General features: G+C 38.1%; 1 protein-coding gene across 4 annotated transcripts in view; it reads left to right on the top strand.

Annotated features, from left to right (window-relative positions):
• The first annotated feature begins 6,403 nt into the window (after positions 1–6,403).
• The window catches only part of ERI1 (exoribonuclease 1), a 119,878-nt gene continuing 113,634 nt past the window's right edge, over positions 6,404–12,647 (top strand). For all 4 annotated transcript variants that reach the window (XR_009401066.1, XM_059384106.1, XM_059384105.1 and 1 more), the window contains exons 1-2: positions 6,404–6,673; positions 11,086–11,264. Coding sequence is in view for 3 of the 4 variants with exons in the window: in XM_059384106.1 (XP_059240089.1) it covers positions 6,566–6,673; positions 11,086–11,264 (287 nt within the window). In the remaining variant the exon portion in view is untranslated. The remainder of the gene's footprint in view (positions 6,674–11,085; positions 11,265–12,647) is intronic.

The following is a 12,647-nucleotide window of genomic DNA, read 5'->3' as shown; positions in this document are numbered from 1 at the left end:
AGCTCAGTAACTTTCTTCTTAAATTCACCTGGAGGGTCACACATGCCTCTTCCCCAATTTCACATTACTGGAAGTTCCCATGGGCACATGAGCTCACAAGCCCAAATAACTTGAAAAAGTTATTTTGGAGGAGCAAAGAGACCATAAAATGAAGATAAAACACTGAATCATAATTATTAGAACAGATGAACCAAAATTTAAAATATGCATGATGAGTATACTTAAGGAGGTAAAGGAAGATATTAGCAATATGAATAAGATATCATTTGAAAGTGGAAATATAAGTTATGAAAAAAGAGAAATTCTGAAGAGGGAGATAGTACAGTTCTGGCCTCGACAAGGTGGGGGTGCTGCCACAAAGACACTGGCAGGCATGACAGATGGCTTGGTATACAGGCTCCTGACTAAAATTTTCAAGGTTTTCTAAAAATCCACGAGCCACTAAAATTGTTCTTTTTGATTCTTCTACTGTTTTATTCAAGCTGCTGGCTAACCATATACCCCAAACATGTGTACCAATCACTCCTTCCAGAATGTCTCTGGCCTTGTCCCTCTCTCTAGTCTTTTAAGTTCAGTTTTTGTTGTTGTTTCTTAATAATAGTCTAATGACTGCCTTCCTCATATAACTAAATTCCTGAAGCAAATTAACTGAAGGTCCCCCCCCCCCCCACATTAATCTTTGACTAAATAGAATAATAGGAGGGAAAAAACAAAAATAGGAAAAATAGCAGGGTGGATGCAGATGGAAAATAAGTTAGAGATTTGTAAAATCAGATTGAGGAGCTTGCTGAGAAGGCAGAGCACAAATATACACATGGAAAGTGTAAAAAGAAAGATAACAGATATGGAGGCATGGTAGGTAGAAGCAGAATGCCAATATCCAGATATATTATGAGTCCCAGATAGGAGGGAGGAAATGGATAAGAAGATACATTTTCAGAAATAATGGAGGCTAGTTTTCCTAAATTAAGGAAAAATGAAAGTCTTCTGGTTGAAAGAAATCACAGAAAACAAAATAGACCAAAAAAAAAAAAAGAAAGAAAGAAAATTCTTACCTAGATTCACTGTGGAGAATTTTTTTTTTTTTTAAGTGCTCCAGTGAGTGGTGGGTGGCAGAGGAGCAGAGGAAGCTGGAGAGAGACTCCTAAGTGGGCTCTACACCCAGCATGGAGGCCAATTGGCGGGGGTGGGGAGGCTGGATCTCAGGAACTAAGCCAAAATCAAGAGTTGGAAGCATAACTGAATGAGCCACCCAAGTGCCCTCATTGTGGAGAAATTTAAGAACATCAATGGCAGGGAGCACCTGGGTGACGCAGTGGGTTAAGCCTCTGCCTTCAGCTCAGGTCATGATCTCAGGGTCCTGGGATCGAGCCCCACATCGGGCTCTCTGCTCAGCAGGGAGCCTGCTTTCCCCTCTCTCTCTGCCTCCTGCTCTGTCAACTTGTGACTTCTCTGTCAAATAAATAAATAAAATCTTAAAAAAAAAATAAGAACATCAATGACAAAAATAAAATATGTGTCATTTCCAGAGAAAGAATAGGTCATTTAAAAAAGAGCAAGAATCATGTTGATATTCAAGGCAACATTAGATGTAAGAAGAAAATAAAGTAGTATACTTAAAATATTGAAGGAAAAGACCTTGGAACCTGCAGAAAATATTAAACTTAATAGAGAAGATTTATTTATATGCAATTCCCATGAGATCAGCACTAGTGCCATTACTGTTAACAAATTATCAAGTCTCTGGCCAATGCCATAAGAAAGAAAAAGATAAAAGCGGTCCAAGTGTAGGACAAGTAAAGAAAGCTAAAACATTTTTTGCAGAAATAGTTATCTAGGGGTGCCTGGGTGGCTCAGTGGGTTAAGTCTCTGCCTTTGGCTCAGGTCATGATTTCTGGGTCCTGGGATCGAGCCCCGCATCAGGCTCTCTGCTCAGTGGAGAGCCTGCTTCCCCCTCACTCTCTGCCTGCCTCTCTGCCTACTTGTGATCTCTTTCTCTCTCTTTCTGTCTGTCAAATGAATAAATGAAATCTTAAAAAAAAAGAAAAATAGTCATCCAACGTAGAAAAAACAAATAGAATTTTGAAAAATTATCAAAATTCATAATAAAGTTTAGGAATTATAAAAAATTAGTAGTATTTTTTTCACCACAAATAGCCAACCTAAAGTAAAAAAAATTACACCATTCATAATACCAACAAAAATCATAATGTATCCAGGAATTAATTTAGCCAAGAATATAAAGACTTTTAAGGACAAAATAAAAACACTATAAAGACTTATAAAGTTACTTGAATAAATAGTTATCCTTTCGAATAGGATGACTTAATATGTCAGTTCTCCTCAAATTAATCTAGTGAATTCAATTTTATTAAAAAATTTTGCTGAATTTTTGAGGAGCAATAAACTTATCCTAAGATGTATGTAAAACATCAAAAATCCATAAATAGCTAAGACAATCTTGAAAAAAAAAGAGTAATTTCTTTTAGAAGATATTAAGACATAACAGACCCAAGCCATAAAAACAGCAGGGAAGGTATAAGAAAGCACAGGGAAAGGTATAAAAACAGATACCACCGATAGAACAGAGAAGGGTGCTCAAATACAAACCTAAACATAGAACAAAAAACACAACTTGTGGCACCAGGCAACGAGGAACAAATGACTTAGAAACAATGAATTCTGCAAAGTTCATGTATTTAGTTCAGCCTAGGACAATTTACAAACTCCACTATCTAACAGTATCTATACACAGATCTGTCACTGACAGTGGGTAATCCAGGAGCAGGTACATTTTTTTTTTTTTTTTGGTTGGGCTTAATAAGAGAATAGCCAACTCTAAAACCTCTCTTTTAGCTTCTGCAATACCTCGAACATTCAGGGAGGCTTTCTTCCGTAGCTCTCCAACTACAGCACATATCTTCTTAGGCTGAAAGCACTAGGATCACTGATGTTTCTACCTCAGTGTTATGTGAAAAGTAACAGCAAAGTCAACATTTAAAAACATCTGTGTCTCCTACATGCAATATCATATAATCAAAGAAAAGTATGGGACACTGTAGTATTTCTTGAACATTCCAGGCACATACTCAGCTCAGGGCCTTTTTACTTGTTACTTGCTCTGCCTGAAATTCTCTTAGTCAATATCCTCACAGTTCACTCCTTCATTCCTCACCTCCTGCAGGTCTTTGCTTAAAAAGCACATCATCAGGGAAACCTCCCATAACCACTCTATTTAAAATTGCAAGCACCAAAAATAAAAATAAAAATAAAATTGCAACCACCTCCTGCCCTCCACCCCAAGGACAACCCCATATCCCCTTACCTGCTTAATTTTTCTCCATAGACTAAACATTGTACTCATTTCTTTTATTGTCTAATTCCACTTCTTGAACATAAACTCCACTAGTGCATATATTTTTTTATTTTGTTCAATGCTCATTCCTGGCACATAAAAGGTGCTCAATAAATATTTGCCGAATAATTGAATGGTTATTGTATCTTATTCCCATATATACAGACAACTGTACTGAGGTATAAGCACCTCATTTGCAATGTAGATAAATTATTACTCCTTGATGAAAGTTCTTAACAGCTGACATACATATATCAAAAAGTTCAAGTGGAACAGTTTTAACTAGTGCTTATTAATGTTAATGTAATGTGGATCCTGACATGTTTACTGGGTTTTCTTCTCCTTTGAGAAAAAAGCATTTTCTAGGTGACAGAGAGATTAGTAAATTTCATCAATTTCTGCAGTTGTGTGTCAAAACTCAGTCATAATCTAAAGAGAAAATGAACAAATCTGGCAAAAGAGTATTGGTTTAGTTGTATCTTAGAAATCTTTATAATTTCTGAGTCTCTAACTTTAGCTTGTAAACACAAAGGTAGATCTGTAGTTATGAGGAAAAACATGCAGTCCACGAAGGAGGAAGCTGGTGATAGCAGAAATAAAACATTTGTAGTAGACTTCCAATAGTGTCCCTTTTTCTGTTAGGGAATTTTGTCTTCACCAAGGCCAGGTAACTTGAATTGATGCTATACTTCAACTATTTCTATAAGAATGCTGAATAACAAACCACCCCAGTGGCTTACAAAAAGCATTTATTTTTCTTCCTCACAGGTCTGCAAGTCGGCTGAGAGGACTCTTATTTCAGGATGTGGCTTTCCTAGGCTTGTTGAAAAAAGTCTTTGCTTCACCCTCCCGAATGTAGTATTCCAAGCTGACGGTTGGCTTTGTTTTTGCAATTTAAAGTTACCATTCATTACTTTTGGTTTTAGAGTTTCTAATGAGAAGTCTATAAAAATTCTTATTGTGCTATATACCTTTTCTTCTCTAGCTACTTCTAAGATTTTTCTTTTTATTACTGTTTTTACCAGTATGATTATGATGTGGCCTGCTGTTGTCTTTGTATTTATCAGCACCTGGCTCTGGGGGTGTGAGAGGGTCCCAAACAGATCAGGTTAGGCCACACACCACTAACAAAATCCAAAGGCAGAGAAACTAGACGTAGTAAAAGAAGGAAATTTATTTCAGTGAGGCCAACAGGGAGTCTTCCCAGAGTCTTGATGCCAGTGGACTAGCATCTCAAAGATGTCTTCCAAGTGCTGAAAATACTTCTAGGTTTATAAGGAAAATGTGGGACAAAGGTGGGCAGTGAAGGTCAAGTCAACCACTGTCTTGGAGTCAATCATGGGTGGGGTCTTGCTGGCTCCAGGCAGTCCTGCTTGAGGGGGTACTTTCAGTTCCCACCAGAGAATACTTTGCCCTCAGGGTTTTCTGCTTGAGTTAGGAGGTAAGCTGGCAAGAACTTACTTAGAAAGTTTGAGGACAAAAGGGAGGCAGTTGAAATCCTCTTTGAAAAATTATTATTTTTTTAATATTGTCCCATAGGTCACAGAGGCTCTGTTAATTTTTTTCCATTTTATTTTCTCTGTGTGTCATTTTGGATTGCTTCTCCTGCAGATCTTCATCACTTTTTCTTCTTCTTCTTTTTTTTTCACAGTGCTAAATGTGCTACCCACCCTCTCTAGAGATTTTTTAAAAATTTCAGACATTATCATTTTCATCTCCAGAAATTCTATTTGCTTTAAAAACAACAACAACAACAATTCTTTCTTCTCCCATCATTTCCCCCTTTAAATCTTTGAGCATATTGGGTGCATTTATAATAGATGGTTAAAGTCTTTGTCAGTGCCACCATTTGTGTCATTTCTGGGTATGTTTCTATTGTCTGATTTATTTCGATTTATCTTCCTCCTTATTTGGGATGTCTACTAACTTTTAACTGGTGGATGCCTGATATTTTCAACGTAATGTTGTTGAGTCCTGAGTTTTGTTGTAGTCTCTCAGAATTAGCCTCTGCTCTGGTAGGCAGTCGGGTGAGTTACTGAGCAGTTTGATCCTTTGGGGGCTTGAAGGGTCTACAACAGCTTTTCCTCCAGACCCCAGGGTCTAAGGCTAGTTTACCTCACAACGAAGGCACGACACTTCTGGGGTCTCTACACACGTTTTCAACAGTTTCTTCACTCTGGCTGCGGGGCACTCAAACGAGTCCTAGTGCTGGGTGAGCTTTGAGAATTGCTGGGCTGACTGCTCCTCCTAACTGCGCTTTCTGGGCCTTGCGGAGTGGCACATGACCTACCCGCGGATTCTTAGTCAGCTGAAGATTCCAGGGTATTCCTCGCTAGATTCTGAAGCTCTTTCTCCATGAGCTCTGCCTCATACACTCCAACCAGCTTGGCCTCCCCCAATTCCCTCAACTCCGGTCCTTGTCTTTTCAACTCAGTTAAGGCTTCTGTCTGTCTTCCTAGGGAAATCCAAGGTTTTTTCGGAGTTCCCCTTCCGGACACCTAACTGGAAATTGCCTTTGGGCAGAAAGCCATATAAGGTTCATCTTGTTTGCTTTTCTCTCAGGTCCAGCAGTCCAGAACTTCCTATAGCCCAATGTCTGAGAACAGCTGTTTTAATATATTTTGCTCAAATATATGTTTTTTTTTTTTTTTTTTTTTTTTTTTTTTTTTTACTAAGTCCAGTCCCATCTTCTTTTGCCAGGTGCGGACCTCTTAAACTCCTCACGGAAAATGTAAAATTGTTGTCGAGATGTTTTTTTTTGCCACGGTTAAAGTTCACCTCTCTCCACGGCACGCCTCGTTTTTGTCCTTAGGAAATACGGCGATGAGATCGTGTACTCCGGCGGGATCTTCCAGTGACCAGTCTAGGCTCTGGCGAAATGGCCAAAGACACCCGCGGGCTCGCCTCGCCGCGCCGCGCCACCAACACCCATACTGTCCCGCGCGCGCCTCCCTCACTTTCTTCCTCCCTCCCGCGTCGGCCGACGCGCGAGCGTTCCCCGCGCGCCTGCTCACTGCGCCTGCGCGGCGTATGGACGCCACACGCTCCCGGAAGTGGGAGGTGTCCGCTCGAGTTTGTGTGGCCGCCGCCGCGGGAACGCGAGCCCGGTAATTTTTCAACGGAGAAAGGCGAGGCTTTCGGGCTTGGCCGAGTGAGAGTGAGTGAGCGAGTGCCGGGCTCCAGCCCCTCTCTTTTTACGTGACAGCCGGCATGGAGCATGAGCGGAGCAAACAGCCTAGCAGCGAGGCCGTGGCTCCCGCGCGGCTGGAGTCGCCCCGGTCGGAGTGTGGGGAGGAGCCGCGGCATCCGAATCCCGAGGTGAGTCCGCCCGCGCCCGGCAGTCGGTGTCCGGCCCTTCCATATGCCCGCGTCCCTGTCTTCGAGGGTGTCCCGCAGCAACCTCAGCCTGCGTGCCCTTCCACCCCAGCCCCGGCAGCTTTCCCTGTCCCCGCCTCCGGTACCATGGTTGTCACTGAGCCCCCTCTCGCCGGCATTACCCTCGGGATGTGAGGAAATAGTCAAGAAGAGAAGTGTGTGAACTGGTTTTTTTTTTTTTTTTTTTTTTTTTTTTTTTTTTTTTATAAGTTCTGCTGGGAATTCTGCTCTGATATTCTGTGCGCGCTGTCGCTGTGGTCATTCTCTCCAGCCCTTAGAGGTAATTGATAGGTTATGATTTTAAAAAGCGCACCCTGTGCTCTAGGTATGTCATTTCTTAAGACCTGAAGCCCTTGGCCTCCCAGACTTCACGGAAGGTGGTTGTCCCTGTTAGTTGGAGATTTTGCCCATTTGCTACAATTTCATATCGACCTATCGTGTGACTTATTTTCCATAATGATTTTGACAGATCATTGGTAGATCTTAGTGACAGAGCAAAATTGTGAAGACGGCCTTCAAACTTATTTATTCGTCCTATTGGACAGAGATAATAAGTTATTGTTTGACCAGCGCTGCAGATTGTAAATAATACTAAAATTGGTTATTTCATTTCAGGAATGTATTTTGAGCACTTCCTAGAATGGGTACTTGCAGGAGGTGTCCTTGTTCTCGCTCTTGGATCTGGTTAAGGTCTTCATATAGCGGCTAGAATGATCTTAATAACATAAATCTGACTGGGTTTCTTCCCTTCCTAAGTTTTCAGTTTGCTGTCCTGCAAGACCTGGCTCCGGCCGCCAGTGCTGAATTCATCTCACACAGTTCTTCCCTTTTGCTCCCAGAGCTCTTGGCTTCATTGTTTGTTTGTTTGTTTGTTTGTTTTTTTATGGTGGATGGTCTTTTTCATTAAGGATCTTTGTATTTTCCCATTGCCCTGCATGCGCTTCTTTGGGATCTTTGCATAGTTACTGCATTCTCTTTAAGATACTACTTTCAAAGAGACCTTCCAGGCCCCTTCTCTCTAAAGAAACACTTTTCCACCCACCTCCCTCTTCAATCTGAGATCTTCATCATGTAAGTTGCTTTAGAAATATTGACTGTACTTCATTATATTTGAAAGTCTTAAAACTTTGAGATATAGCGACTTAAAACTTAGATCTATCTTCCAAATTGGTTTTAGTGACTCCTATTTGTTGAAAACCTATTGTTGGATACCATTAATAAATGGTGATACAGTTTTTTTTTTCAATCTCAGAGCATTTTGTTGGAACTCAGCTAAGTACATTTTCATTATCCCTAATATCCATTGTTTTTGTAAACTAATAGTGGTTGCATTTTTTATATTTTTAAGCAAGTAGGTTCCAATTTCATCAGAACTCTTCTTTTGGAAGAATTTTAATCAAGTTAAATTATACTTCTAAGGTCTTTTTTTGTGTGTGTAGTTGCAGAAGTTTTTTTGTTTGTTTTGTGGGTAATGCAGTTTTGGGCAATAAAATAATGAAAACATTCCCCAAATAACTATTTTAAAAATGTTCTTGCCACAGAGAAAAGTTTCTTTTTATCTTGTTATTAAAACATATTTTATTTCATGTTGAAATAACAAGTTGTGTTTGTTAAAAGGAATCTTCTGAATTTCAAACTATTAATCCCTTTCTCATCACAGAAAATGACAGCAATTTTGGAATACCTGCCTTTAAATGAAAATATGTCACTTGAAGTCGAAAAACATTTTTAAGTACTTAAGACAAGATAGTAAGCCTCTTTTTGGTATAAAAGATTTTTATAATCATTTTCCATAATGTAAATATCTTCTTATTTGGGATAATATAAATTATACAGCCATTTACTTGAATACAGGAAAATTGCAGAATGCCACAACACCGAAAGTGAATATTCCTCCCCATACTATGGAATCTGTCCACCCTTTCCTCATTGTATGTCCAGGACTTTATGTGAAGTGTTTCAGGTGGACATAAACATTGGGGAGTATCAATCTATATATTATTTAGTATCAATCTATGTATTATCAATCTATGTATTACTTAGTATATCAATCCATGCATTATTTAGTATCAGTCTATTATTTAGTAAACTAATTATGCATTTTAGTAGATTAATAATACAGATGAGATTTTTAATATTTTCTTTCTGCTCCTTAGTGGATTGACTTCAGCACCTTTGGAAACCATTAGTGTAGAGCTTAAATTTGGGAGAAGGCACTGATCACTGAGAACTGGACCCCGATGCCCTGAGCTTCACTGAAAGAGCCAGAGTTGGTGAAAGAGCCAGAGTTGGATCTGGGAGAGGAAGCAGATCTTCTGTTATGGAAACCATGATTTATAGCAAATTTATAAGAGGTCTTAGTGTTCTTTGTAGGTAATTTTTGTAGCTATAATCTTAGATAAGAATTAAGCAGGCGAATCAGAGAGAGAGGACTTAGCCAAAGAGTAAATTTGCTTAAATTGACTGAGCCTTCTGTTTTGGTAGACAAACTGTTAACTCGCTGTTGACCTAAATTTTAACCTGACTGAAGATGAAGTTTAAAATTTAATGTAAATTTAAAGACACAAGATAAATTATCTTGATTAGATTCTAGTGATAAAGTAGCTAGGTATTATAAATTTAACATATTATCAAAAGCTAGTTATTTCCTCAGCTTTAGTCAAAGATCAGTGTAATAAAGCTTTTTAAAGAATTTGTCAACAAGGAACTTCAATATAGTTACTCTTGTTTATGGACAATTCGGATATTGGGATTGCTGATATCTTCCTCTGACGAGATAGAAGTAATTCTTGAGTATCTAGCATAATACCAAGCATTGCATTTCTAGTAAATGTGTGTTATACTAAATTGAGAACTTTGAGTGGGAAGTAGTTCCTGACCATTAGGATTAGTGCTAAGTCAGGATCTTTGGCCTGACCATGGCTATCCCTTCTTAATCTGTCATTAAAGTTCATGTGGGGACAATGTGGTAAATTATAACTAAGTTAACAAATTTTAAAATAGATTAATGGTAAGTTCCAAAGTCTTTTTGAAATTCTGAAATATACCTAATATTTGTGACATTGCATTTGGAAAATAATTAACTTATAAATGGAACTCTGTTACTTAACATATTAATAATTTGGTACTACCTGTGGAGTGATTATAGGTATGTTTTTTTATACAAAGATTTTGATTTAAGGAAAGAGGGAGGATTTATGATACAGTAACTGTAGTTCTTCTGAATAATTGGTACAATGTGAGTTTTAGAAATTGTGTGTTTTGAAACCGAATATATTTCCTCCTTTGCTTTGGGTTCTAGGAAGTTTTGAGCTAGATTTCTATCTAGCCCATTTTGTTTTTATATTGGGCAATTTCTGTTAAGTTAGTGAAATGAAGTCAGGTTAAAAATTTCTGTGGGGGCACCTGTGTGGTTCAGTCTCTTCAGTGTCAGACTCTTGATTTTGGCTCAGGTCATGATCTTAGGGTTGTGGAATCAAGCCCTGCATCAAGCTCTGTGCTCAGTGGAGGACTTTGCTTGATATTCTCTCTCTCCCTCTGCCCCTACCCTTCTCACACATGCTCATTCATGCTCCCTCTCTCTCAAATAAAATCTTTTTAAAAAAATTCTCAGGAAGTCACTGACTTACACATGCATAATGCTGTAAAAGGTCATTTAAAAATTTGTTTGTAAATTGTAGATTGTCATTTGTGAAAAGGTCTGTTCTATAGTCTATGATACGGTAATAAAATTTCCATTAATTGCACAGTGGGTATGGTGTTGGGAGCTGATATATATAATCTCATTTAATCCTTATAATAACGTTGTTTATTTTAAAACAGTTTTTAAAGATTTTATTTCTTTATTAGAGAGAGAGCTTACGGGGGGGAGGGGCAGAGGAAGAGGGACAAGCAGACTCCTGCTGAGCAGGACACAGGGGAGCTGAAGTCAGATGCTTAGCCGACTGAGCTACCCAGGTACCCCTATAATAACCTTGTTTAAATGCTGTTTACCATTACCAAATGCCAAGTGTCACTTGGAATAGTATTATTATTATTATTCTTTATTTTATGGATAAGGAAACTGAAGATCAGAGGCTAATAAGTAACTATCCAAGGTCTTGCTGCTAGTAAATGGTCAGCTAGGGCTCTGTTTTGAAGTGCTCCCAATACCAGTGCTATTTTTACTTAGCTTCATTTCCTTTAAGATATCTCCTGACTTAGAACAGCAGGGTAAATTGTATTGGAAACACGTCTTTCTTCTTTCTGTGTACTTTTCATTGCACATGTAGCATGAGTAGGCCTAAGGAGTTTGAATCTTTAAGTTGTTTGTATTAATTATGTGCTGTACCTTTTTTTTTTTCTTTTTTTGGTAGAAAAAGCAACGATGTAGATTCGATGGCCAAGAAACAAAAGAGTCTATGTTCATTACCTCCAGTGCAAGTGATTTCAGTGACCCAGTTTACAAAGAGATTGCTATTACAAATGGATGCATTAATAGAATGAGTAAGGAAGAACTCAGAGCTAAACTTTCAGAATTCAAGCTTGAAACCAGGTAATTAAAAGTAACTTTTTAAAAATTTAAAAGTAGTACATGTTCACTGTAGAAAATCTTGAGAACACTGAAAAACTAACAGTCATCTATAATCCTCCCATAAAGAGATCGTCATTATTAACAATTCAGATAACAGCTGTAATTTTTATTCTTAAAGTATATTTATGTGCAACTCTGATTACTTCTGACAGTCTCTTAGGTGATAGACTAAGATTGCTGAGTTGAAGTCTGAATATTTTGACAATCTACCAATAATGTGTAGGAGTAGCTATCTTATTACTACATATATTTTAAATCTTTTTAGTTACTCATTTGATTGATGGTTAATTACATCTCATTAATGCGATTGGAGATGTATGTGTGTGTGTGTGTGTGTATTATTTTGTGTTATTTTTATAAAGAGGGTTTCTTTGAAACTAGGTAATTAAAAAAAATCACTTACCAGGAAATATTTTTTTCTGTTTTAGTTTCTGAAAGTATGCAGAATGATAGTATATCTATGTTTAACTGTATATTAAAAGAGAAAGTAATGTAGCTTAGCAAATTCTGTGTGTGTGTGTGTGTTCAGTGAGATGTATACATACTCAGTTTTTTTTTTTAGATTTATTTATTTATTTAACAGAGAGAGAGATATCACAAGTAGGCAGAAAGGCAGAGAGAGAGAGGGGGGAAACAGGCTCCCTGCTGACCAGAGAGCCCAATGTGGGGCTCGATCCCAGCACCCTGAGAACTGACCTGAGCTGAGGCAGAGACTTAACCCACTGAGCCACCCAGATGCCCCCTATACTCAGTTTTTAGTAATTTTTTGCAAATTGAATCACTTTATTTCAACTTGGGGCATGAGGTAAGAATGAGCTTTGGAATCCAGAAAAGCATGCTTATTTTTGATGGACAATTCAGTTGTCAGGCATTGATTAAAAAAATTGACTGCATGTAGTAAATGTTATTTTTTATTGCATGCAATAAAAGTTATTGTTTCTGGGTCCCCCTGTATCCTTTTTCTCTTTTAGGCAAGATTCCTCTTCTTTGCTTTGAAATAGAGCTTCACTACTTTTCAAAAGAACACACATGTACTTTTTTCCCTTTTAGATTGTCTACATATAACTTGTGAAGAGAGATTTTACTTCATTTCCCCCTGACTCTATGATGAAGATATAGTTTGTGAAAATTTTCTGAGCAAAATTTTTGTCGTTTCCAGAAGTGAAGATCACTTGCTTACTTGTGACCTTGCATGGCAGTTAGAGATCTAATTATATGTTTGTACATTTATTCAACTAGCATTTACTGATTTCTAAGCACTGCACTGGGCATTAAAGTTATAAAAGTAAAATGGATATGTACGTTCCCCACTTTGGAAAGCAGACAGTCTTTTGGGAACACGCA

The sequence above is a fragment of the Mustela nigripes genome, chromosome 18 (genome assembly GCF_022355385.1).
Source record: "Mustela nigripes isolate SB6536 chromosome 18, MUSNIG.SB6536, whole genome shotgun sequence".
NCBI classification, from domain to species: Eukaryota; Metazoa; Chordata; class Mammalia; order Carnivora; family Mustelidae; genus Mustela; species Mustela nigripes.
The sequence above is the reverse complement of the archived record's forward strand: the minus strand, read 5'-3'. Positions and strand labels throughout refer to the sequence as shown.